The sequence below is a fragment of the Watersipora subatra genome, chromosome 11 (assembly GCF_963576615.1).
Source record: "Watersipora subatra chromosome 11, tzWatSuba1.1, whole genome shotgun sequence".
Lineage (NCBI taxonomy): Eukaryota > Metazoa > Bryozoa > Gymnolaemata > Cheilostomatida > Watersiporidae > Watersipora > Watersipora subatra.
In genome coordinates this window covers 27,865,603-27,890,576 of record NC_088718.1, presented here as the reverse complement: position 1 = coordinate 27,890,576, position 24,974 = coordinate 27,865,603, and the positions used below count along the sequence as shown (strand labels likewise).

Genomic DNA, 24,974 nt, shown 5'->3' with positions numbered 1-24,974 from the left:
ATGGCCCTGAAGTGTCCAGCTTATAGAGCCAATCAGTATCAAAATTTGAACTTAAAGCTGCAAGAAAGCTGCTATGACTTGCCTTCAAGCTGTCATAGATTCCCAAATTAATAGGCATTAGAAAGCTGAGAAATTTCTCTACAAGCTGATACTTTTGGCTTGCAGTTAGCATTTAAATACTTTATAGTCTGAGTTACAACTTGTCACAGCTAAGAATATTTTCAATATTTTGTTCAATAAAGGCAAATGGCTCCAGTGTAAAGCCAGCAATAGAAACATTCCTTCATGGCTAAATAGATCACTGAGTCCTCCTAGAAGATGTCGGTATGAGTCACGTGCTAATACTGCAATCCAACTTTAATGACTTTCACCAGCATCAAAAGACTTGGCATTTGTTATTGATTGAGAAAATATGCTTAACTTTAATAAGATTGACTGATGGAACTATTTGTAATCTACTGTCAAGTAAGCTAAACAGTCAGCCAAGGCATGGCACTATGGCATCATAATTGTTTACTCAGATTAATAACAGTGATGTAAGCAATATCTCTAATGCATACTGACGGGGAAACACAAAGTGCCGGCCTGCATAGGATTATTATTAATTCTAATGGATTCACGCCAGCTGCTGATGTATTGAAAGAATTTTGTTTGCTGTGGCAACAATCGCTTGACATAAACAACATTGGTGTGACAGCACTGATTGCAAACCACCTGGTGAATTGAAACAAGTCTGGTTCCCATATCGATTGCGTGACTCCGGAGGTACCATGCGCAGTAAAACGCTTGCGACGCTAGGCGGCATCTGTTCACATAAAAGCCACATCGTTAATAATATCGTAAGCATAATTGCGTAATAAAATAAAATGTTCGCTCGCCATGCCGTTGCTATAATGGTGACATTTACCCGTACAGTGCATTTCGGGAAGGTTTTGCCTGCGGCCATTTGCAAAATTTGAACAGCGCTAAACTATTGCCATGTCGCCGGCAATTACCGGTGGTCCTCGCTAATAGCCTGCGGTGCTGTCGCCGGTGCTTTGCGACGTATATAGGAACCGGGCTTTAGTTTGTCAGAATTTCCTGATTGCCTAACTCTCAGGCAGTTTACTACTGGTTACCTATTGATTGCTCCCTTCTCTCTTTCTATTTGAATTTTTTTCTCCCCTCTCTATCACTCTATTTTTTCTTATTCCATTTTTTTATCCTCTTTCTCTCCGCTCTCCCTTTTCACCTATAATTGTAGCAAAAAACTTTTCTGTCATTCAGAGCTTGTGCGTCCAGTAGAGTATATAGATATACATATACATCTTAAAGTTTGTCTGTTTGTCTGTCTGTCGTTAATTCAGTTATAACAATAAAGTTTTAGCAATGAAAAATCACCTTCATCGTCGATTTGAACTCATGACATTGAAACCGCAAGTCTACAGATAAGTAACCACAAGGCCAACACAATCTTATTATTCCCAATGCTCTCACCATATACTGGATATCATTTTTCCGGTTGCACTCGCCAAATGTGCACGTTTTATTACACAATTCCACCTTGGGTTATGATGACCCTGTTATACGATTTTCACGCCTTGAGATGTGGAACACGATGTTTTTTCCCCCTTGCAGTACGACATATTTGCCGAACGAAATCAACAAAAATTTATTTCGAATTTCAAATTTGGCAGTCTGTGTGCTTAATACGTCAGAATCGTGTAATTACAAAGATGCCGATATTCTATTCACTGAAATCCTTCCCACAATACGTGAAAGAAATACAATGCTTGCTCTCTTTTATTTCATCGTTATTCATTATTATAAGTTATTATAATAATTATTACTTTGTAATAATAATTATTATTTTATAATAATAATTATTATTCAGTTATAGTGAAAACGAAACTGGAAACAGCTATGTAGGCAATAAAATTGTAGCTGCTGACAAAGTTGAAGTTTAATAAAATTCATACTAAAACTTAGCTTTACGTACGTGTTTAGTAAGCTAAATTCATTAAAGTTAGAATCAAACGTTATGTTGTACTGTAGGTGCTACCTACAGTTGTCAATGTTAAGATACTATTTTGTTACTAAAATTTGCCTTGTGATGCCAACGCTGAAACCAATTAAAGTAAAATGGTGAGGGTGCACACACACACACACACGCACGCACGCACGCACGCACGCACGCACACACACAAATATTAATTAATACTAGCTGTACAACCCGGTGTTACCCGGGTAATAAAAAAGTCTTTAAACAAAAAATTTATTTGTATTTAACATATAACAACATTTGCCATTCTAACTTTCAAACTACATATCATGACAAAAGTGTTAGTTGAAACAATTTAATAGAAAATAAAACAACTGTAAAGGTTTTCACAGTTTGTCAAACAACTGTAACTTTCAAACTTAATATCATGAAGAAAATGTTTTGTATAGGTCAAACAAGTTAAAAAAATAAAGCAACCATAAAAGGGTTTAGATGTAAATGTGAAATAATTAGCAAGCACGTAATAGCTAAATTAAGCGTGTTTGGCTACGATTACAATAAAAGATGATTCAGTAATGATACAATGAATACGAACTTAGAAAACAAAATAAGAACCATGAATATATGGAATTAATAACAGTTCTTGCATATATACATACGTGCCTGTATATAAAAAAGGCTACTGTTCCACCAGAAGCTTATCCATCAAACCTTTGAATATGACGATACTGGTACCTCTTGATACTGGTACAAATGTAAAAATGAGATATCGTACTGTCTCTGTCTGACCGAACGTAGAGAGTATGTGGAAGCTCTTCCTACGCAGATACACATAATATACCTAATTATCCGCGTGAGAAGAATTGGCCTTGACCTCAGATATAATAATTGAATCTTATGAAAAATGTTTCTTATAAGGGGCGTCTTAACGCTCGGGCGCATTGGTAAAATAATCAGCGTGCGCTATAGCCATAGCCAGAGCAACACACATATCCGCCTACATTGAGAAATATATATGTAAATTAGATTTAGCGTTTGTTACATTTTTAAAAATTTTTTTAAAGCTACTTTTTTATCTTCACATCCTATTTTTTTAATTTGAACTTTTCAAGTGTGCCGTTACACTCATATTTCTGGTTTCAGTGAATCTGTAAAAACTAAATACTTCTTACTTAAGCAATTGTATTCTTTAGAGTAAGCATTGCCTTTAGATTCTCCCTCCATTTGGTCAGGCAAAGTATCAGAGAAAGAAAGTCTGATATCTAATTTTTACACTTGTGTCAGTATCGAGAGGTACCAGTATCGTTCATCAAACTTTGAGTACAACGAGCTTCTGTTGAAACAGTAACCTTTTTATACACACAATTACATGATGTCATTGTTTATTTGTTCTCTTAATTGGTTTGAACCGCACAAAGGCACTTTTCTCCTGATATGAAGTTTAGAAATTAAAAACCTAAAAATAAGGTTTTTGCGCAAATACTTTTTAAAACCCTGGCAATGCCGGGGATTCACCTAGTCATAGTATATGTCATATATTATATCACAGCCTATATCACAGTATATCATAGTGTATATCATAGCGTATATCATAGCGTATATCATAGTGTATACTATAGTGTATATCATAGTGCATACCATAGTGTATATCATAGCGTATATGGTAGTATATACCATAGTGTATACCATAGTGTATATCATAGTATATATTATAGTATGTATCATAGTGTGTATCATAGGGTATATCATTGTATATATCATGGTGTGTATCATAGTGTATATCATGTATATATCATTGTATATATTACAGACTAAACTTACAATGTTCCATGATTCATTAGAACAGAGATGAACGGCTTAGCATAGAATTTAACATATCTGTATTGTTCAGAAAGATCTACATAAGTGTTCTGCTATATGTAACCATTCAATTTTATAAATTTTCATTTTTAATTTGTCCGCTAAACATCTTAAAAACTTTATTTATTATGAATAAACATAAACTTATTGCAAAGGAATATTGAACGAGTCTATTTAGGAGGTTACAACGTTTGGACAAGTATGTCACAACTGTTTGTATGACTTCTTGAGCTTCACCATGCTGATTACAATGTAGAGATTTATGTGTTTATGTACTGACTAACTACATGTAGGTATACTATATTTAACTACTTTTAGACAACGAGCACGGAGTTAGACGACTCTCAAGAATCTTCTTCTGTGTGTGAGCCAGTGATTGATCAAGGCAAGTTAATAACTGAACAAACCTCTGGTGGTTATTAAACCAAAGTCTTTGACATTATTATATATTTACAGATGGCATGTGTATTTTGTTAACTGAAATATATTTATTGCACTTTTCATTGCAGACGACAATGACTGCAGAACCACAAATGAGTTTGATGCAAAGGTAAGTTTAACTTATATCCTTAGCATTCTAAATTCTCAAGAGGGAGTATTTTTGCATTGTAAAGCAAAAAGGTAAAAGCAATTTTACACGAATAAACTTTAAGAAAAAACTGTTTTTTGCTAGTGAGTGAATTTTTATTTCAAAGATTGTTTGAATGATGAGCTAACAATGTTTGCATCGAGCACAGGCAAGCAAAATCTTCTGTCCACAGGTTATCAAACTTAAAAACCATCAATTTCTGACACTTACCTTGCATATGATTGTAGTTGTTTTGAAAGACTGCATGCATTTGTGATCAAACTAAGGCTATAGTATAATGTGAATTGACTAGCCTTAGTGCAATTTCAGCAGCTGGGTGATTAGAAAAATTATCATTCTCACAGATAATGGTAAACCTTTGCATGTTTCTACATTTACTTATACTTTTCTTTTTGATGCAGCTAATACCAAAATAAACTTTTTGAGCTTTTTAGTGAGTCTACAAGTTGAGAATACTAACGTCGTACAGCATAATGTAATAGTTAACACATTCACACAAATTTTAAGGCAATTTAATGCACAAAAATATCTGTTCGTTAAAATACTCTAGAACCTAAAACATTATGGACCATTTCATGTGAAGTATATATGTTTATAGCAGATAGTTCCTATTGCAGACAGCAGCAAGTGTGTCAGTCTACAGCAAAAGCACCTTGCGCAAAGTCAAGTGAGTATTTTACCTTCCAAACCGGTTTTATGTTCACATTAGCTTTTTTCCTTAACCTCAAACTGAGCCAATGCGCCTACAAAAACCATCATTTTTTAAATTATTTAGAACTGGTATTATAAAGGTTTCGTTTTGATATTTTTAGATGAAAAATAAATTAGTGTTACCGGTTTTCTAAAATCAGCTCATTACAGGCTCATAATTTGACCTTCTAAGAAGTAAATCTATGTACAATGTAAAGCCGCGATACTGATCTGTTAGTCTATGATGAATCTTACTCTGAAAGAAGCCTAGAGTCTAGCCAGCCTAGCGACTCGGCTCTGCTGGCAACTAGACTAATGCTACCTACTCTTAAGAAGTTTAGCAACAATGAGCGGTTGTAGCTTTGAGTGATATATTTATAGCCTCATCCGACTGGTAAATGACACTTGCTGGTCATCATACTTGCTTGTCTATGAAGGGGATGCCTGGAGCACAGAGGGAAGCTGGCCTTCTCTCAATAGTCAGAGCAAGGGGTTTGGGTGCCAGCTGAGTGTGCATGCTGTTTACTCAGCAGCTCTTTGGACTAGGCCATATCACCGGTCTTAAGGAAGGCATGGATAGCTGTCGGGTAGTAACAGGGACAGCTAGCTATCACGTATTATTGCTTGGTCAAACGCTGTGGCTACTGGTTTTATCTGTGTACCTACTAGTTGATCCAGCTTTTTATTATCTGTTTCCCTCAAAGCTACTCCAAGTCTTCCTTCATTTCCAGCTCCAATCTTGGAGCAAATCGTGTTGTGAAGTTTGTCTCATGAGTAGGTTTTATGAAGGCCTGTCTGTGTATTTATTGCTCGAGGCATATACAGTATTCCTTTTTGCTTGCAGCAAGGGCTTGGCTACCTCCTTCTTTGATTCTTATCACTCTACCAATTTATTGAACTTCTGAAATCACAGGCTGTAATGCAAAAAGTAGCATGATTTACTGCCTCTGCTTTCAGCCATTTTCCAGACCAGACTTCTTCCGTCAGAGACGGTCTTTTTGGATGTGCCTTTGTTTAAAGTTTCACCAGTTCTCTGTTGCCTTTGAACAAGATGTCGGGTTGATCTTGTAATTGTTCAACCTGCTCGGCCAATCTCTTCACCATCAGGGCAAGTTTGCCGACTACTTATTCGTTGCAACCTGTGATTGGCTTGGTTGCTCCCACCCCACAATTCTAACTGAAAGGCCAGTTGTTTGACATTATCCTATCTTGATTTACAAAGAATTTTTTTGTAGTATCTAGAATGTATCTTTGTAAGAGAGCGGTTAATTCAAGTAGTTGCAAAACATTTTGTTGTCATTGTGGTCTGGTATGGGCTTAGCAAGTTTGGATATCTAATGCAACCTGCCCTTCTACATTTATGACATGCTATTGCAAGGAGGCTCTTTTGCTCCTTCTTATTGTGCTCTGCTCAGATTGAGTTTGTCTTGGAGAGTGCTTCAATTAGGCTCACAAGGCGTCAAAAACGTCCTAGAGCTGGTTACCTAAGCCATAGGCTTTTTCTGCTTTTTTCAGTGCTTTTTTAGGGTACAGTAAATAAGTTTGACCTTCTACTAGTTTGCCTCACTTATCTCTTGAAAACGGCTGATTGAGCATGTACGATGCTCCGTACCAGTGCACTCCGGGGCTTTGAATTAATGCGGCAATGTGGGAGTCCAAGGAATCATCATCAGCTGCTCCAATGCCTCAATTAGTTAGTCTGTATTTGGGTCTGCACTTCAAGCATTTCTGTGGGCCATCAGTCAAAGCTGGTTCATACAAGTAAATTAGAGTCTAACCTGCCACAAAGCCAGGTTCACATTAAACCGTAACTGACACGTAAAACTTTTATCTTATTTTCTAATCAAATCCGACACGCTGATTCCGATTTTGTACTCAAAATAAAGATTGATCTACTAACGTTCAAAGTAATGAAGGCTTTCTTACAGCGTTTTAATATCGGTCTCAAAAACAAGACAATCGGCACAACAAGCTCTGCCCATAAATATTTGACGTAGCCTAGCTTTTTAGGAATGGAAGTTCAGGATGTTTAGTTCGATTTAGAATGATAGAGATGGGTGTCTTAAAACCTATTAATATATAAATTCAGCCTGCAAAATCTTCTGTTTTTTATGAGAGGTAGATAAACAGTTTAAAATGACTCGTAGCTTGTTACAGGATGTCTGATAGGCTGAACGCCAAAAAATGAGCTCAATAAAGCGCGATTTTATCACAAACTAGCAGTTTTATCACGCTTTTTGTGCTAATTTTTAAATATGCAATGTTAAATAGCTTATCAACCTTTCAGAAAAGACTGAGATTATTTTGAAGGCTGAATTTAGATCATAATGGATTTTTAGACACCCATTTCTATCATTCTGAATCTGACTAAACATCTCTAACTTCCGTTCCTCAAAAGCTAGGTTATGTCACATATTTATGGGCGGAGCTTGTTATACAGATTGTATTATTTTTGAGACGGATATTGAAATGCTTTAAAAGAGCTTTCGTGACTCTGAAATCTAGTGGAACAATCTTTATTTAGAGTACAAAATCGAAATCAGTGCGTCTGATTTACTTAGGAAATATGATAAAAGTTGTACATGACAGTTATGGTTTAATTATTTGAGACCCCAAAATCTGCTGTTTTTCTGGCAGAACTTTTCTGGTTGATTTTGGTTTTACCTTGACTGTTACTTTTGAAACAGCATGGGAAGGTCTATCACAAGAATCGCTTGAGTTGATGTGAAAACCGAAATCTGGAGATCTTACTGCTGCCACCATTATAAAGAAAGCCTATATTTTGGCCAGTTCATGACTCCAACCAGAGCCGTATAGTTTCACAGAGTCCCGCGACCAACAGAAGCGTATACGGGAGCTCGCTCGATTCCAAACAAACAGGCCACGCCTACTATTTTTATATAAGTTATAATGGAGAGGCCGCAACATTAATCAACAAAAACTACTCCCATTAGCAGTCACTTTGAAATTGATTGTTGTATCATGAACCATTTGAAAGAAAACAAAATTTCCTACAAAAAGGTGCTAATAACGTTTTTGTAAAAACGTAAAGTAAATGCAAAAAAGAGCGGTATTGAGAGCGAGGTATGAATATTCCATTATAGATCAGTATGTCGATCGGGTTTGTTTGGAATCGGACGTTTTTGTTTCCGGTTTTGGTCGCGAGACTTTTTAAAGCTATATGACTCTGACAGTACAGAGCTATATAACTTCACAGAGTTTTGCTGCTAACGTATGCGCATATCGAAGCTCGCACGGCTCCAAGCAAACAAGCCGCGCCCACTATTGTTTTATATAAGTTATAATGGAGAGGCCGCAACACTAACCAACAAAAATTACTCCCATTGGCAGTTCCTTTGAAATTGATTATTGTATTATACACCATTTGAAAAAGGACAAATTTTTCTACAAGAAACGATCAATGATTTTTTGTAATAAAATAAAGTAAATGCAAAAGAGTGAGATGTTGAGAGCGAGGTAAGAATATTCCATTAGAGATCAGTATGTCGATCGGGTTTGTTTGGAATCGGACGTTTTTGTTTCCGGCTTTTGGTCACGGGACTCTGTGAAACTATACGACACTGACTCCAACCATCTTGAATTCAAACACTTGACTATTGTCACTAACCTTTGTGGAGCTTAGCAATAAGGAGTGCTTTTGTTTGTATTTGTTTTAGAATTATATTGCTCATGTTTAGACAGAATGCACAAGTGAGTATGATCACAGGCACTTCTACTGTAGATTAACTTGAAGAGACTTCACTTTTTATGTCACCCTCTTTTAGTAAGCCCTGCTCCTAAGTGTTCCACCTGACTGGTTAGTACATCACTTATTTGGCTGATGGTGTGTTTGGAGGACATATATGTATCTGTTTGGTCAATCTTGGCTGGTCCTGCTGATCCAGTTTGTCCAGCTGGTTTGACTGATTGGTCAAGATATTGCATGCGACTGGTTTAAATTGCACTAAGTTTGGCACTCTTGTTGTTCAGTGTCTTTTGTATCTCCTTTAATCACTGATATACAGTACGGATATACAGTAGTACAACTAGTCACTAATAAAAGTTGAACTAGCAGCTGTAACAGCTATGCCAACGGTGTTCATCTTAGTAGTAACATCCTGGTGCAAGGCATTTTATGGTCTTTCATATTGTGACTTTGTAATTTGTAAGAACATGTTGTCCCTTAAAATTCCAAATCACTATGTTTCATGCTTTAACCATGCTCAGGTAGTTTGAGTATGAATCTTTTAATATCAACTTTCTATAATCAGCCAAATTTCCTCAACAGAACCAACTGGAAAATTATGGTTCAGTAATTTTATTGACTGAATGTTCATTCATCTTTTGTGGCATAATGTCCATTTGTTGCTATAGTTTAACTGGCCTAGAAGCAGATCAAAATTTTTTATTTAATTTATGTTGTGAACGATGGCTTTGTGAATCACGTGGTAGTTGTACTATGTGTCATTTATGTAAGTATATTATGCCAATTTTATTCTGAGAAATAATTTAGGATGCTGCCAGATAAATTCAGCAGCATTCCTTATTTGAATTGTCATGTTAAAGTCTTGATCATCTCTGAGGGGCAACAGAAAAACAGTTTGTGGATCACTCATCTCAGTACTATATTGGATCCTGATTATGATTTACAGGAATCTTGTACAGATATCTTTAAGAGGTGAGGAAACAGTAGAGTCGATAAGCCAACAGGCCTCAAGTATGAGTGAAACAGGCTGCCCTTCAGCCAGAATGAAATCTCATAGCAAAAATGATTCTGTGTTCTCATTTTCCAAAAAAGGTATGGTTAAAAACACCTTTCAAGCAAATGAGGTAACTCCAACACTCGCCGGAAAAAGTGGACTAGAAGATACGCCAACCGAAGATATATCCGATATTGATGAGAAACAAATGCTACAGCTAATGGGGAATGGATTACGAGTGAATGCACGGGAGGCTCTGAAAAACATGATGGAGATTGTGATGAGTGTCGCTATCGTTCAAAGGTGCACAAACAGTGATGAGGTTATGGATGTTACAGAAGCGCAGAAACGTTTAGAAAATTTTGGTGTTACTTTAGATCAGACTCAGAAGCCTTTGCTGGGATTGATCTATGATGCAGAAAACCTGAATGAGATAGCAACGAGGCTGGACTATCAATATTTAAGCTTTGATGAGATTCGAAGAAAGTTTTTAAAAGCTGTTGAAAATGTTGATAACGGTATTTCCTACCTCAACAAACAGGAAAAGAATGCGGACCAGAAGATTAGTTTGTACTACTCAGAAGCAGTACAATTTTACAACGAACACAGAGAAGAGCTCATTCAAAATGCCAAAAATGGTGATGACCAAATAACTGAAGAGAACCACAAACTGCTGAAATCAGCCTGCAAAAAACTTAAGCTGGGGGTGATGCACGAGCTAGTGCGAAGAATGGACATAGGGCTAAGAAGATTGGCTAAAGGAGAACTGAATGGATTCATTTTTTATCCAGAAGAAGAAGAAGCTGAACTGAAAGCGCGTCCATATCCCCCTTTCGAAGCACCTGGCACAAAGGGTGTAGAAGACATTGTCGATGCCATCGAAAATCCTCGTATGCCTGATGGAGAAAACTCGAAGACAATTAAAGAATTGTTTGATAACTGGAGCACCCTGACAAATGTATACTTGTCTTCATATGTACCAGAACTTGCTGAAAATGGACTTTGCAAGTCGGTAGGTAATTGAAGTCAACTTTATAGCTGCTTTTGGGCCATATTCATAGCCAAAGATCTGTAACTCGTAATCAGTTGTGTGTGTAATATTCCACCATTTGTCCCCATTTGTTGTGAAATTTCTATACAATTCAATTGAAATTGTATAAAACTAAAAATATTATCCTTTTTTTCATGCTAATTAAATCAATTCATTTTAACAACAATAATGAACTGCTGTGGAATCACATTTTAAAATGCTTTAAAATTGTGAAATAATAAAATAGATGCTCAAAGACATTGCCAGAGTCTTTGCTGAAGGAGATAAACTCTTTGACCAACAAAAACTGATTTAGCTATATAGTAAGAACATCTATAGATACATGTACATTGTTATTTTATTGGGCAATGATTATGTATATTTTTCAAAGCTGATCTGTCTGTGTATTTGTTAAACTATAGCTATTTTACCATTTGGAAAAACGAGTCCGTAAAGCAAGAGATTTGATACTAGAACTTCCTGCTTACCAGGTCATTGCCTTATTCACTAACCCACAGAGCTTGATAGATTTGCTAAACGATATATGTCACTATATGGGAGCAAATAGGCTACGGCTTTTGGTCATGATGCAAAGTCATGGCATCAGACCGAAACCTCTTATTAGTAAGCTTACTCAATTTATCCATTGGCAATGCGCCAGGCTAATAGGGAATGGCAGGCATCTCTCATTACCTCTAATTGTTTATAAGCTGATTTTTAATACAGACTAATAGTTTAGTCTAGTAGTAGACTAGTTTAGTATACTTAGTTAACTACTTCAGTCAACTAACTTTAGTCTAAAGTTTAGTCTAATAGTAGCACAGCTACTATTATACTAAACTTTAGCTTGACATGTGCTCTCATGTCATCAGCCGTTTTGTGCTGTTGCGTGCGGTAATGTCATGCTGACGTGTTGGACCCATCTATCAATAAAAACCTTTGCAAGTGGTTTATTTAGTTTCATCAGAGGCTCAATTTCTTCTCTGTTTGACAGAAGCCTGCAGATGATTATTTTGAATGTGACATTTCATTGGCTACTAAACTCTTCACTAAAGACAAGAAGGTAAGATGAGACAACAACTATTTGTGCTGCTACCAGTTTTGATAACCTTTCTGTTGGCTTTTTTAAAACTTTTTTAATAACTTAATAATTTGTACTTTTGATGCCAGAGTCTAATTTTTCATCAAACTCCCCACAGCAGATCATGCTCTAAGCTAGTCTATATACTGTATATAAATCTCAAAGTCCGTCTGTAGTTCAGTTTGTCCAGCTATAGCTATTACAATATTGGTATGAATAATTCGTATCACAGAAGATTTGATCTGGGAGCCTCCCGTTTGCCAGTCCATTCTCTTACCAATTAAGCACGATATGTGTTGCTATGTGGGCGAAAATATGCTACTGCTCTACATTACGGCGCAATGTCATTCTATGCATTAGTAAAAGCTTACTTAAATTAGTTATTGGCTATGTGCCAGGCTAATAGCCAGTGGCAGTATTTATAAACTGAGTTTATAAGTGTGGCGTTGCCATCATTGCTTATAAACTGACTTTTAATACACCTGCAATGTCATACATTCTGCTAGTAATACACACACACACACACACACACATATATATATATATATATATATATATATATATATATATATATATATACAGTGAAACATGGATAACTCGCCCTCGGATATAGCGAACACATGGTTAACTCGACTGGATTTGCTTGGTCCGTTCCTACGCAATGATAAATGGCTCTATATAACTCGAACTCAACACTGTTAATTCGAACTGTTTTTTGCCCAACTGCTACCGAAACGGTTGCTATCGCTTTAGAAAATCACTTTATTCCAAACCATAGAGGTAAACCTCAACTTTTCGTAATTCATAAGCGTCGTTACTACCTCCATCGGCAAAATATTTTTGTCAACGACTGTTCTAAAGGTTTGGTGAAATTCGATTTATACTGCTATACGATGAATAGCACGGGCTAGCCGGTCACGGGCGCACGGATTTTTGTCACGCACATACAAAACAAAACCAGCATGTTGTTTTTGTTTTGTATTTGCGTGGCGAAAATCCTTGAGTGCGTGACCCGGCTAGCCCGTGATGAATAGTTTTCCGACGTGGATTCCGTGTTGAATTAACGTCGAAATGTTGAATGTTTAAAACGTCTTAAAAATTGTTGTAATTAAACGTATACGTTGTCTTAGCTAAAAAAACTACTCATTGTTTGACCTAAACACAGAATACGTGTGTACATTCAATAAGTATCCATTCAAAAAACGTTAGTACTTTTAAAACTCGTAAAACTTTTAATTGAACTGCTTCGGAGTGTTGCTCTTAACGAATGCCAGGTAAAGTAAGGTAATCTTTGCATAAACTTCAAGAAAAATCGGCAAAATTGATCGTGGGTAAAACGCTCAAAAGAAAAAGATGTCTTTTCTTTTGAGCATTTCAGCAACGATCAAGTTTTGCCAATGTCAATCTAAAAAACGTCCTGGCAATAACATCACCTCAAACAACAAACCAATCTCAAGTGATAGAAAAATCTCAATACTTTTTGATAAAAACGTTTTAAACTTTACATTAGAAGCATTTAATTTGAAACAAGCCATTTGTGCTTTTGATTTACATTATAGTTTGTATATGTTCATGTATCTACTAATAAATAAGTAAATACATGGACTTGTGACAGTGCTCTGATAACTTGAACACTCTGATAATTCGAACACTTTTGCTCGGTCCCGTGAATTTTGAGTTATCCGAGTTTTACTCTATATATATATATATATTTATATATATATATGTATACATATGTATTACTAGTGAAATGTCTGGCTTTGCACAGGTATTAATAATCCGCTTCAAGGTAATTTTGTGTGTGTGCATGCATGTATACACAAAATTAGCTAGAAACTAATTTTGCAAAATTAGCATGTGTGTACATGCATGTGTGTGCATGCACGTGTGTGCACGCGTACACACACAGGCACATACACACAGGCGCACATACACGCACACATATGTGCACAGACGCGCTCATGCACGCAGACACATGTGCACACACACATGGACACCTGCGTACACAAACATACACACACACATACACACACTCACATAGAAACACACACAAGCACACAAATGGCAATGCACACAAACACACACAAACATACACAAACACGCACACGCGCGCACACGCACGCACACGCACGCACACGCGCATGCACGCACACACACACCGTACCAACATTAAACACACAATTACACACACAAACTCAGATATCTTTAGTGTCTGAATTAAATGCACAGTTTCAATGCCAAGCGGGCCAGGAATTCTCTTATCATTATTAGAGTCAGTTTTCTCACTCTCACTGGCCTGTTTGCTAAAAGCTCAAGCTACAGTAAAAATGAAATGCTAGCCCAGGCATTTATGATCTAATGGCACATAGTGGCCTACATTGCTCTGTGGAGGACATCAAATTGACACTAAAAACTTTAGAGAGAGTTATACTTAGGTATGTCATAAAAGACTGGCTTTTCCAATTTGAAAATAATAAGGAGTATTATACTGAAGGGAGCAGTATACTTGAGAAAATTATTATGACTCACTAACATACAGGAGAAAATAACTCTCTTTAAAATTGTTTTACTTGAATTGCTTTCTGCAACAATAAACATGCTTACAATGTACACATTATATTAGAAAATTACTAAACAGTCTATTTTGCAATCTAGTGAAGTGAAGTTACTAATTAAATGGATTGTATTTACTTCAGTAGAGTTGTACTCCACTAAGGCTGGCGATCTAAACTAATTAAGTTATTATAGGCCATAGAACTTCATAGATGAACTCTCTTTTAGTCTGAAATACCACTCGGTCAAACAGTAATTACCATTTGTACTTTTATGTTTCTTAAACAGACCCAGAAGCCTCGTGCAATGTCTCTGTATGGAAAATTCAAGGGAGTTCTGAAGGATAATAAATGGTAAGATGTTTTTTAGCAATGAAACAGCTGCTAGAACTTACTAAGCAAACCAGTGTACAAGTGTACAAACTAGTGTGCAAAGCTTTATTGCTATATAAAACTTTGTGCTATGCAAAGCTCTATTGTGGTGTATGTTTTATGCTATGCAATGCTTTATTGCTATGCAAAGCTTAATACTCTGCAAGGCTTCATTGCGATGGAAAGCTTTACTCTATGTAATGCTTTATTGCTTGTAATATTTATGCTGTACAAGACTTTATTGCAATGTAAAGCTTTATGGTACATGTATACAATGTTTGCTGGTAAATTCCATGCTATCCAAAGTTTTATTGTTTATGTAAAGCTTTGTAATAAACAAGGCTTTATTGCTATCTAAAACTTCACTGATATATAAAGCTTTAATGTTATGAAAGTCATACTTTTTGAATTGCTTTATTGCTGTGTAAAGCTTTGTGCTATACAGCTATGTAAATCCTTACTGTTATTCAATGCTTTGTTGCTATATAAAACTTTACTGTTATAAAAGGCTTGACTGCTGTATAAGATTGTATTACTAAGAAAATATTTACTGCCATGGCACACATTTTGATGCAACTTATTCCTTGGTACAGTACAATAATAAAAAACTATTTACCCATACGCTAATATACTGAATAGTTAGCTCTTTTCCTCTCTTCAACCTCGTATTTTAATGTCTGTAGGTATGACTATTAAAATCAGAGAGTGACAGCAGTTTAGTAGGTTTTCATTTATGAAAAGCAATTAATCCACTAGGGGTCTAGTTAGACGTTTGCTTGGCTAGCACGAGTCTCTTCTTCAACAAGCGTGTCATGACAAAGCTTCTTTAACCTCCGATAACTATTAAAAGAATTTTTTGTTTATAAATGCTCTAGAAGCAATTAGACATCACTGTTTGCTATATTATGACCAAAAAAGACTTTGATATAAATTTGACACCATTGGGGAAGCAAAGTTTAGTGCTAAGAAAGCTAATAAATAGGCTCAGGAAGGCATGTTAAGATCAATTTATATGTCTATGCAAAGACATTTGAGTTATATTCCCATTAAACTGTAAGTCTAGAGGAAGCCATTTGAATCCTTGTAAATGATATGAGCAATGTTCCTTGCTAAAGAAGTGAGTAATTGTGTCTAATAGGGACTATTGAGGTTCACTCTATGTAAAGACATGAAAGTTGAATTCCTTCTCCACTAAGGAAATAGTTGATGCAGTAGCTTACCAGACAGTTTTTACAAGTTGGGTAGGTTCTATATAGGAGGACTAAAAAATACTTTACAGAGAAAGTGTAAAAGAACCTGCTTTATGATGAAACTTACCAGAAAGAGCTTGTTAGATGAAAGAAAAATCTAATTTCGTAATTTTGGAAAAATTGTCATCAATAATTGTCCTGTATTTTTCATTTGACCAAAAATTATTGGAATACAAGCTGCGATGATTGAAAATCTTGTAAAACAGATTTATTTACCATGTTTCGGTAAATAAAACAGTTTTGGTAAACCAGTTTATAATATTAATAAATGTTTTAGCAATGGTCTGTAAAAGCTATCGTCACAGCTAATGAGTTAAGACCTTTCGCCATAGACAGTGCAGATAAGGCATGTTGTACAGGAATTGCTATATGGCTGACGTTTAGTTTGATTATTTAAATATCTTTCAGTGACTTTTAATGTTGTTATTGTGTATTTTAGTCTCAAGCAAGATAAAGGATACCTGAATGAAGAAATTGAGTAAGTTTACTTTTGTTCAACTCTTTTGCTTCTTTGAGCCGCGTAGTACAACTCGGTCAGGCGTTTGCAAGTGATCAAGGGCGGTAAGGTGGTGTAGCTTTAGTAAGGGTCGTAAAGATGTTTGTGATTAGTCAGTAGTTAACTAATTAGCTTGTCTTGTCTGTACTTAAACAAAGGAAAGGAGTTATCTACATGGGCTAAGCAAATAGAAAACATGTTTATAACCCATCCTGAGCCTATTCTGGCTTTTCAAAGACTATTTTCTATCACAATTTGTTCTTAGCAATGACCAGACTCGCCAGATGCAATACAGCTATAAACATTTCATTAGTTTTAGATCTATGGAATGAGGCAATTTTATTGAATAATAGTACTACTGAGAGTGGTTATCTAATGTTTTGCCCAACGATAATGCCGTAAGCTATAATAAAATTGATAAATCGTCTGACTCATAATGTTTAATTCACAAATATTTGTGCTGATTAGTTTGGTATCAAAATATTTTTATAGACCGTGTGGTTCAGAAGTTACGACATTTTATATGCTCGCTCATATCAAATAAAAAGTTCAACTAAATATGTGATTATATCTCTGTGAAGAAATGAATTTGGTAGTAGAAAGAGTTAAGACTCATGCTAGAGTGAATAGCCATTTGCTATTATGCAGTGGTGATTGCAGTTATGACACCATGTAGTAATGTTTCTTGTTTCTCATCACTGCTGGTAAAATCTCACCCTCTTTATTATCTCAAACCATACATACTATTCATATTTGAAAACCAAGTTTTGCAGACACTTTTTCTGTTTCCAAAAGTATTCCTAAGAAATGTAATTTATTCATTGGAGCCTCATTTCAGCCTAACCTGTGATGAACAATACGGGCTGGCCAACTAAATATTAAGATGATACTAACACTCTAAAGGCCACCAGTTTACTTTCATATAGTTACATGTATGTATGTTCAAAAACCATTTTGAATTTGACTAGTTTTATCGGCAAATACAAACTTATTTTTATAGGATTTTTAGCATAATATGCCAATACCGCTATTTAACACCAAAACCAAGCTTAAAAGGCTATTAGTTGAGATTTAATATTCCATACCATTCCATTGATATGCTATTGCCATAGTTCTTTTAATAATTACTATTTAATAACTAATAGTTTAGAGTGCCTATCTCAACAGACATGTGAAAACTGCCATCAGTGCGAGCTCATCGAGCTGAAAGATGGAAAATCTGTACAAAAGATGCTAGCCAAAGAGGATCAATACTTACAGTGCAACTTGGAATGAAGCTCAAAGACCATGTTGAAGGTTGTCAGCTCTGTGCGCAAGATGGCTAGTCATTTGGGTCAACGCACTGCCTTCAAAGTAGCATCGAGAGTTGTCAGAAAGTTGACCAAGGGCTGACTGAAGTTGAAGACACCATTTGAATGGAAAATTAAGCTGTCATGTGTGTGGGGTTGGTGTATCTGCAGGTGACCAGCACGGGACCATTAGCCACTATGTATCAGGCACTCTCCAAAGACAAAGATATGACTTGAGAGCAGCTGGAGCCAAGAGGGACAAGAAATCCAGAAGTTATATGAAACCTATCAATCTTTGAGAATACGACCTATGGAATGTCAGAGGCCCTGACTTCTTCCTACTACCAGCAGATTTGGTGCACCTTCTACTCACCATCTGTACGGAGGACCGCTGTGTGGCAAATGCATGACTTGGCCTAATTTGGAGTAGACAAAACAATCAGTCACCTTTGTCTGACTTGGTCTAACACAACAGTAAACAATAGTGAGACAAAAACAGTCAAAAGGAAGATCCCTGACAGAAAGCAATCCCTGACAGAAAGTAGCATGGCGTTTGATTAGTCTCTGCCAGTGACACAAAATGGCAAAAAGTGGATTTTGATGCTGAGTGACCACTTTACCCATTAGCAAGATGATTAGGCTTTCTTGCAAGCCACTGCGCCAGTGAAGATCAGCGCTCAAAAAGAATGAGTGTTCTGCTTCATGGGCTTACCCGGAAAGTTCTACACAGACAAGGGAGCTCGGTTCAAGATCTAGCCAAAGGGGAGCTGTGTTACCTGTAGAGTGTGGAGCAGTTCACACAACTCCATACAAAAATTCGCTCAAAAGATGCTAACCAGAGAAGATCAATACTTACTATGCAAACTAGAGGGAAACAAAAAGACCATGTTAAGAGTTGCCAAAAAACCTGGTCATTTGGGTCAACGCACTGCCTTTTGAGTAGCAGCCAGGGAGTTGACCCAGGGCTGGCGGAAGTTGAAAAACTTGGCTATCCTGAAACATTGTGACAAAGTTTGAATGAAAAATTGAGGTGTCATGCATATGGAGCTGGTGTAGCTGCAGGTGACCAGTCCACGACTATTAGCCACTATGTATCAGGCACTCTCCAAAGACAAAGGGTTGACGTGAGAGCAGCTGGTGCTGATAGGGACAAAAAATCCAGGAGCTACTCGAAATCTGGCAATCCTTGCAAATGCGACCTATGAAATGTAAGAGACCCTGATTTCTTCTCATTACCAGCAGAGATGGTGCGCCGTCTGCTCACCCACTGTCAGGAAAAGAGCTGTGTGGCAAATGCATGACTTGGCCCACTTTTGGGTAAACAAAAAAATCAGTCACCTTTGCCTGACTTGGTACTACCCAAGTCTGACGGCAACAGTAAAGAGACTGACCTGGAGCTGTGAGGAGTGTCAAGCAACAAAACAAGGTGAGACAAAGACAGCCAGAGAAAGACAGGCTGTATGCATGCAATCTCTAACAGAAGGTAGGGTGTATTTGGTTAGTGTCTGCCAGTGACACAAAATGGCAAAAGGTGGAGTTTGATGCTGACAGACAACTTCACCCATTAGCAAGATGATTGGGCTTTCTTGCAAGCCACTGCGCCAGTGAAGACCAGGGCTCGAAAGGAATGAGTGTTCTGCTTCCTGTGCTTACCCGAAAATATCAACACAGACCAGGGAGCTCGGCTTGAGAGCCAGCTAATGGCAGAGCTCTGTTACCTGTAGAGTGAGAAGTAGTTCACACCACTTTATACTTCTCCCAACAAAACCAAATAGTAGAGAGCAATAAAAGGCAACTGGGCAACTTACTCAGGGTGATACTGTTGAGCTTGTGCTAAAAAATTGATGAGACGCTAGGTCAGCTGGGACTCTTAGACGCAGGAAAAAAAAGGGCTTGAGGTATTGTATATTTGAATGAGAAGTTGGAAGCCATGTGTAAAAGCACAGTTTCAGCTAACTTGAACTAGGCAGTGGAGTCTCTACCAGAAAAAACTTTTTAGTGATTTGGAAGTCTGTTTGACAAATCTTAAAGATTTGACAAACAGACTTCCAAATGTTTGCCAAATCTTAAAGATTTGGTAAAACCTGCCAAATCCTGAAAGGATTTGCCAAAATCTTAAAGATTTAGCAAATCCTGCCCAGAATTGACAGGGTTTAGTAAGATCTGCCATTATGCTAAAGATCTTGCCAAATTCTAAGGATTTGCTAAAGATCCTTTAACCAGCATCCTTTACTTCAGCATTTGTCCATTTTCATGTGTCCCTGCATGTGTCGAGAGATCAGGTCATGGAAAATAAAGGTAGACACGATGGTGGCCAATGTGATATTGTGGTTTCATAGACTGGCCCAATTGGAGCAAGTTCTTTGTTACCTAGGGTCAAGCCTAGGCCTACAGTTAAAGCCATGTACCCCTTCCTGACCACGGCACTCTGACTCCACAAAGCTCAGTTGGCATAGCTAAACCGGTAGGACAAGTATTGGCTGAACCAGCACTCAGAAGAAGGGCTCTTTGTCATAAGCTCCAAAAAATAGAGGAAGTTGTTGCTCAGGTCCGGAACAAACCAAGCAGTCTACCAACTAAGAAGCCAAGCAGCCCACTGTCGACTTCTTTGTCCGGATCCTGGTATTCTAGCCAGTCACAACCTCAAAGATCATCAGATGATAAGGACAGACCAGCTCTTGGCCAACAGTCACCACTGGTTGAACATAACCAAAGTCACGGCTGAAGTCAGATTCGCGGCAAAGCTTTCAAGAACAGAACTTCTTGTGACAAGATAGTCAACACTTAGAGAACATGGTCAGCAGCACAGCCTCTGAGGTCAACTGATAGATCTCTTTTTATATAGAACTTTTTATAATCTTTAATGGGAAAAATGTGGAGGATGTCGACCAACCTCCAACTTGGCTATAGACTTAGCTGATCATTCAGCTACAGCATGCTCTGGCTGGAAAGAAGCCGGCTCAGCTTGACCTGGGCGAAAAAGGAGACGACTCAACCCTACCGGGCTGAGAGAAGTAAGAGCTGACTCAACCAAAAGTATGACTAGTCAGTCTAAGAGCATGTCTAGTCGGCCACTGGCCAGCCATCAACCGTCGCTAAAGAGACTTGCTAGTCATCCAGAAAAGAGAGGCAAGGTTTCTCACTATTTAAAGAGACTATTCGGCACCAGCACAGCAGGGTATGGTAAAGACTCACAAAAACATTTGCCTGTAATGCACTGAACACCTATTGACTGCACAGTTTGTTTATTCACAAGTATAATGTTTTAAACTAAAAAAGAAGCTGGTTTTAAGTAGAGGTGTAAAAGTTTACTGCAGATTCTTTAGAGACATTGTTACTGCACAAATCTTTGAATTGTTTCAAGTACATGTGCTTTTGTTGTTCAAGTACATTGATATTGAAGGTGTAAAACCAAAGCGGCCATCTGCTTTTATAATACATGTAAATTAGCCAGTGGGTGTATGTTTGATGCCAAAATATGATTTATGAGTAAGTTTCTGACAAATTTAAAAGTGATAATAAAAGGTCCTCGAATGTGATCTAAAACAATATTGTATTATTAGTCTATTAATAGTTGACAATGTTTGTTTATACAAGGCTTTCTTGTATGTTGCTAACAAGAAACTAAAGACAACTAGAAGAAGCTGTGAGTAATCCCTTCAATCCCAAAATGTTGTACTGGGTTGTAGGAGACTGAGACAGGAAACTGATGATCTTAGAGCTCAACTAAAAGTTTCTAAGCAGACTTCCCTTCATGTCAGCTGTGAGCAGGATTCAGACTCAGATGATGATGCAATTGAATTTGAGTGGATCCCAGGCTCGTCAGATGAATAGAAATACCATTACACGCCCCATATCTTAAAACATTTGCTTGTAGCTTCTGATGCTCTGTTCAAACTTATGCTCAAAGCAGTAACACAAACAATCTGTAGTAACTGATTTAGACAAAAGATCATTTGCTATCATAAAATGTTAAAGTATTGATGTCTGTTTGCCTGATCAAAGGAAAACAAATATATTAGTAATACAATATGTAAAAATGGTAATCAATAGTGTTATGGCTTGTCATACATGTATATTAAATGGTCAAACTCGCATGAAATATGTGACTACATAGCAACTGACAATTCTTCACTTCTCCATTGTACCAACATGTATAATCATAGATTAGTGATGCAATACCTACCAAGCTATCCATTGGAAAGACTGGCACATAGAATAGCATTTGATATTTCAAATACTACATTTTCAGTATTTTAAAGGTTTATTACTAAGAATAAAGTTATTAAGTAACCTAAAATAATCGTACGGCTTTCATTAAATATCACTGTGAGTCATCACTGCTGACAAAACACCACTGTGAGTCATCTCTACTGTTAGTATATACCACTGTCAATCATCACTACTGTTAATAAATACCACTGTCAGTCATGAATATTGCTAATAAATACCACTGTCAGTCATAACTACTGTTAATATATACCACTGTCAGTCATATCTACTGTTAATAATTACTACTGTCAGTTATAACTACTGTTCATAAATGCCACTGTCAGTTAAAACTTATATTAATAAATACCACTGTCAGTCAAAACTACTGGTAATAAATACCACTGTAGATCATAACTATTGTTAATAAATACCGTCAGTCATTACTAATGTTAATATATACCACTATCAGTCATAACTACTGTTAATAAATACCACTCTCAGTCATGAATATTGCTAAAAAATACCCCTGTCGGTCATAACTTATGGTAATATATACCACTGTCAGTCATAATTACTGGTAATAAATACCACTGTCAGTTATAACTACTGTTAATATATACCACTGTCAGTCATAACTATTGTTAATAAATACCACTATGAGTCATAAGTACTGGTAATATGTACCACTGTCAGTCATAACTACTGGTAATAAATACCACTATCAGTCATAACTACTGTTAAAAAGTACTACTGTCCGTCATAACTACTGTTAATATATACCACTGTCAGTCATAACTACTGTTAATATGTACCGCTGTCAGTTATAACTACTGGTAATATATACCACTGTCAATCATAACTACTGGTAATAAATACCACTGTCAGCCATAACTACTGGTAATGTATACTACTATCAGTCATAACTACTGTTAATAAACACCACTGTCAGTCATAACTACTGTTAATATGCACCACTGTCAGTCATATCTACTGGTAGTATATACCACTATCAGTCATAAGTTCTGGTAATAAATACCACTGTCAGTCATATCTACTGTTAATAAATACCACTATCAGTCATAACTACTGTTACAAAGTACTGCTGTCCGTCAAAACTACTGTTAATATATACCACTGTCAGTCATAACTACTGTTAATATGTACCACTGTCAGTTATAACTACTGTTAACAGATACCACTGTCAGTCATAACTACTGGTAATATATACCACTGTCAGTCATAACTACCGGTAATATATACCACTGTCACTCATAACTACTGGTAATAAATACCTCTATCAGTCATAACTACTGTTAATAAATACCACTGTCAGTCATCACTGCTAGTAATATATACCACTCTCAGTCATAACTACTGTTAATATATACCACTGTCAGTCATTACTGCTGGTAATATATACCACTCTCAGTCATAACTACTGTTAGTATGTACCACTGTCAGTCATGCCTACTGGTAATATATACCACTGTCAATCATAACTACTGGTAATAAATACTACAGTCAGTCATTACTACTGGTAATAAATACCACTGTCAGTCATAACTACTGTTAATATGTACCACTCTCAGTCATAACTACTGGTAATATATAGCACTGTCAATCATAACTACTGGTAAGAAATATCATTGTCAGTCATAACTACTGTTAATAAAAACCACTGTCAGTCATAACTACTGGTAATAATTACTAATGTCAGTCATAACTACTGGTATCATATGCAACTGTCAGTCATAACTACTGTTAAGATATACCACTGCCAGTCCTAACTACTCTTGATAATTACTACTGTCAGTCATAACTACTGTTAATATATACCACTGTCTGTCATAACTACTGGTAATAAATACCACTGCCGTTTATAACTACTGTTAATATATACCACTGTCAGTCATAACTACTGTTAAGATATACCACTGCCAGTCATAACTACTCTTGATAATTACTACTGTCAGTCATAACTACTGGTAATATATACCACTGTCTGTCATAACTACTGTTAATAAATACAACTGTCAGTTATAACTACTGCTAATATTTACCACTGTCAATCATAACTGCTAGTAATATACATGTATACCGCTGTCAATCATAAATTCTGGTACTAAATACCACTCTCAGTCGTAGCTACTGTTAATATGTACCACTGTCAGTCATAACTACTGGTAATGAATACCATTGTCAATCATAACTACTGGTAATAAATACTACTGCCACTCATAACTTTTGGTAATAAATACCACTCTCAGTCATAACTACTGTTAATATGTACCACTCTCAGTCATAGCTACTGGTATTATATACCACTGTCAATCATAACTACTGGTAATAAATACCACTGTCAGTCATAACTACTGTTAATATAAACCACTGTCAGGCATCGCAACTGATGAAACAAAGGAAGAAACACAGTGAACAGTTTATTATATGTGCATACCATAAATAGTATTATATATTTATTGATAAATATATATCATTTATACTTGTACAAAGCCGTCTGTTCCCTGTCAGGCAATAAATTTTACGAACCTGTCCTTTACAATATTAAGCTTTGACTTTTGCTCTCACCCTAGCCAGAATTCAGATTTAAGCGCTAAATCATTTATTACAAACGGTCTACATATTAACTGTTGAGATTACTACATTACATTCTACCTACAAACTGTTTTTTGGCTACAAGAGTTCTTGGCCTCTTTCATACTCTGAATGCATCTATTTTTTCAGGCACATCTCAGATTGTTTGTATTCAAAGTTAGGACAGTGTTTATTTCTTGTTCAAGATTATCATTTTTAATTGACTAACATGGTCTACCAATCTTTCATACCTTCCGGAAAACACTTGTAATATCACAGG

At 36.5% G+C, this 24,974-nt stretch overlaps 1 protein-coding gene across 1 annotated transcript; it reads left to right on the top strand.

The window, feature by feature from the left end:
- The first annotated feature begins 318 nt into the window (after positions 1-318).
- On the top strand, positions 319-21,735 carry LOC137407934 (uncharacterized). The gene is made up of 9 exons (XM_068094320.1): positions 319-324; positions 4,160-4,226; positions 4,351-4,391; positions 5,048-5,097; positions 9,773-10,832; positions 11,845-11,913; positions 14,773-14,837; positions 16,545-16,583; positions 21,580-21,735. The coding sequence occupies exons 1-9, from the start codon at positions 319-321 to the stop codon at positions 21,722-21,724; spliced, it is 1,542 nt and encodes a 513-aa protein (XP_067950421.1). The 3' UTR covers positions 21,725-21,735.
- Positions 21,736-24,974: the final 3,239 nt, after the last annotated feature.

Excerpts from the sequence above, each read along its gene's own strand:
- LOC137407934 (XM_068094320.1), top strand. Across the intron at positions 4,392-5,047 it reads CAAATGAGTTTGATGCAAAG|ACAGCAGCAAGTGTGTCAGT; the intron begins GTAAGTTTAACT and ends TTCCTATTGCAG. Across the intron at positions 5,098-9,772 it reads AGCACCTTGCGCAAAGTCAA|GAATCTTGTACAGATATCTT; the intron begins GTGAGTATTTTA and ends TATGATTTACAG.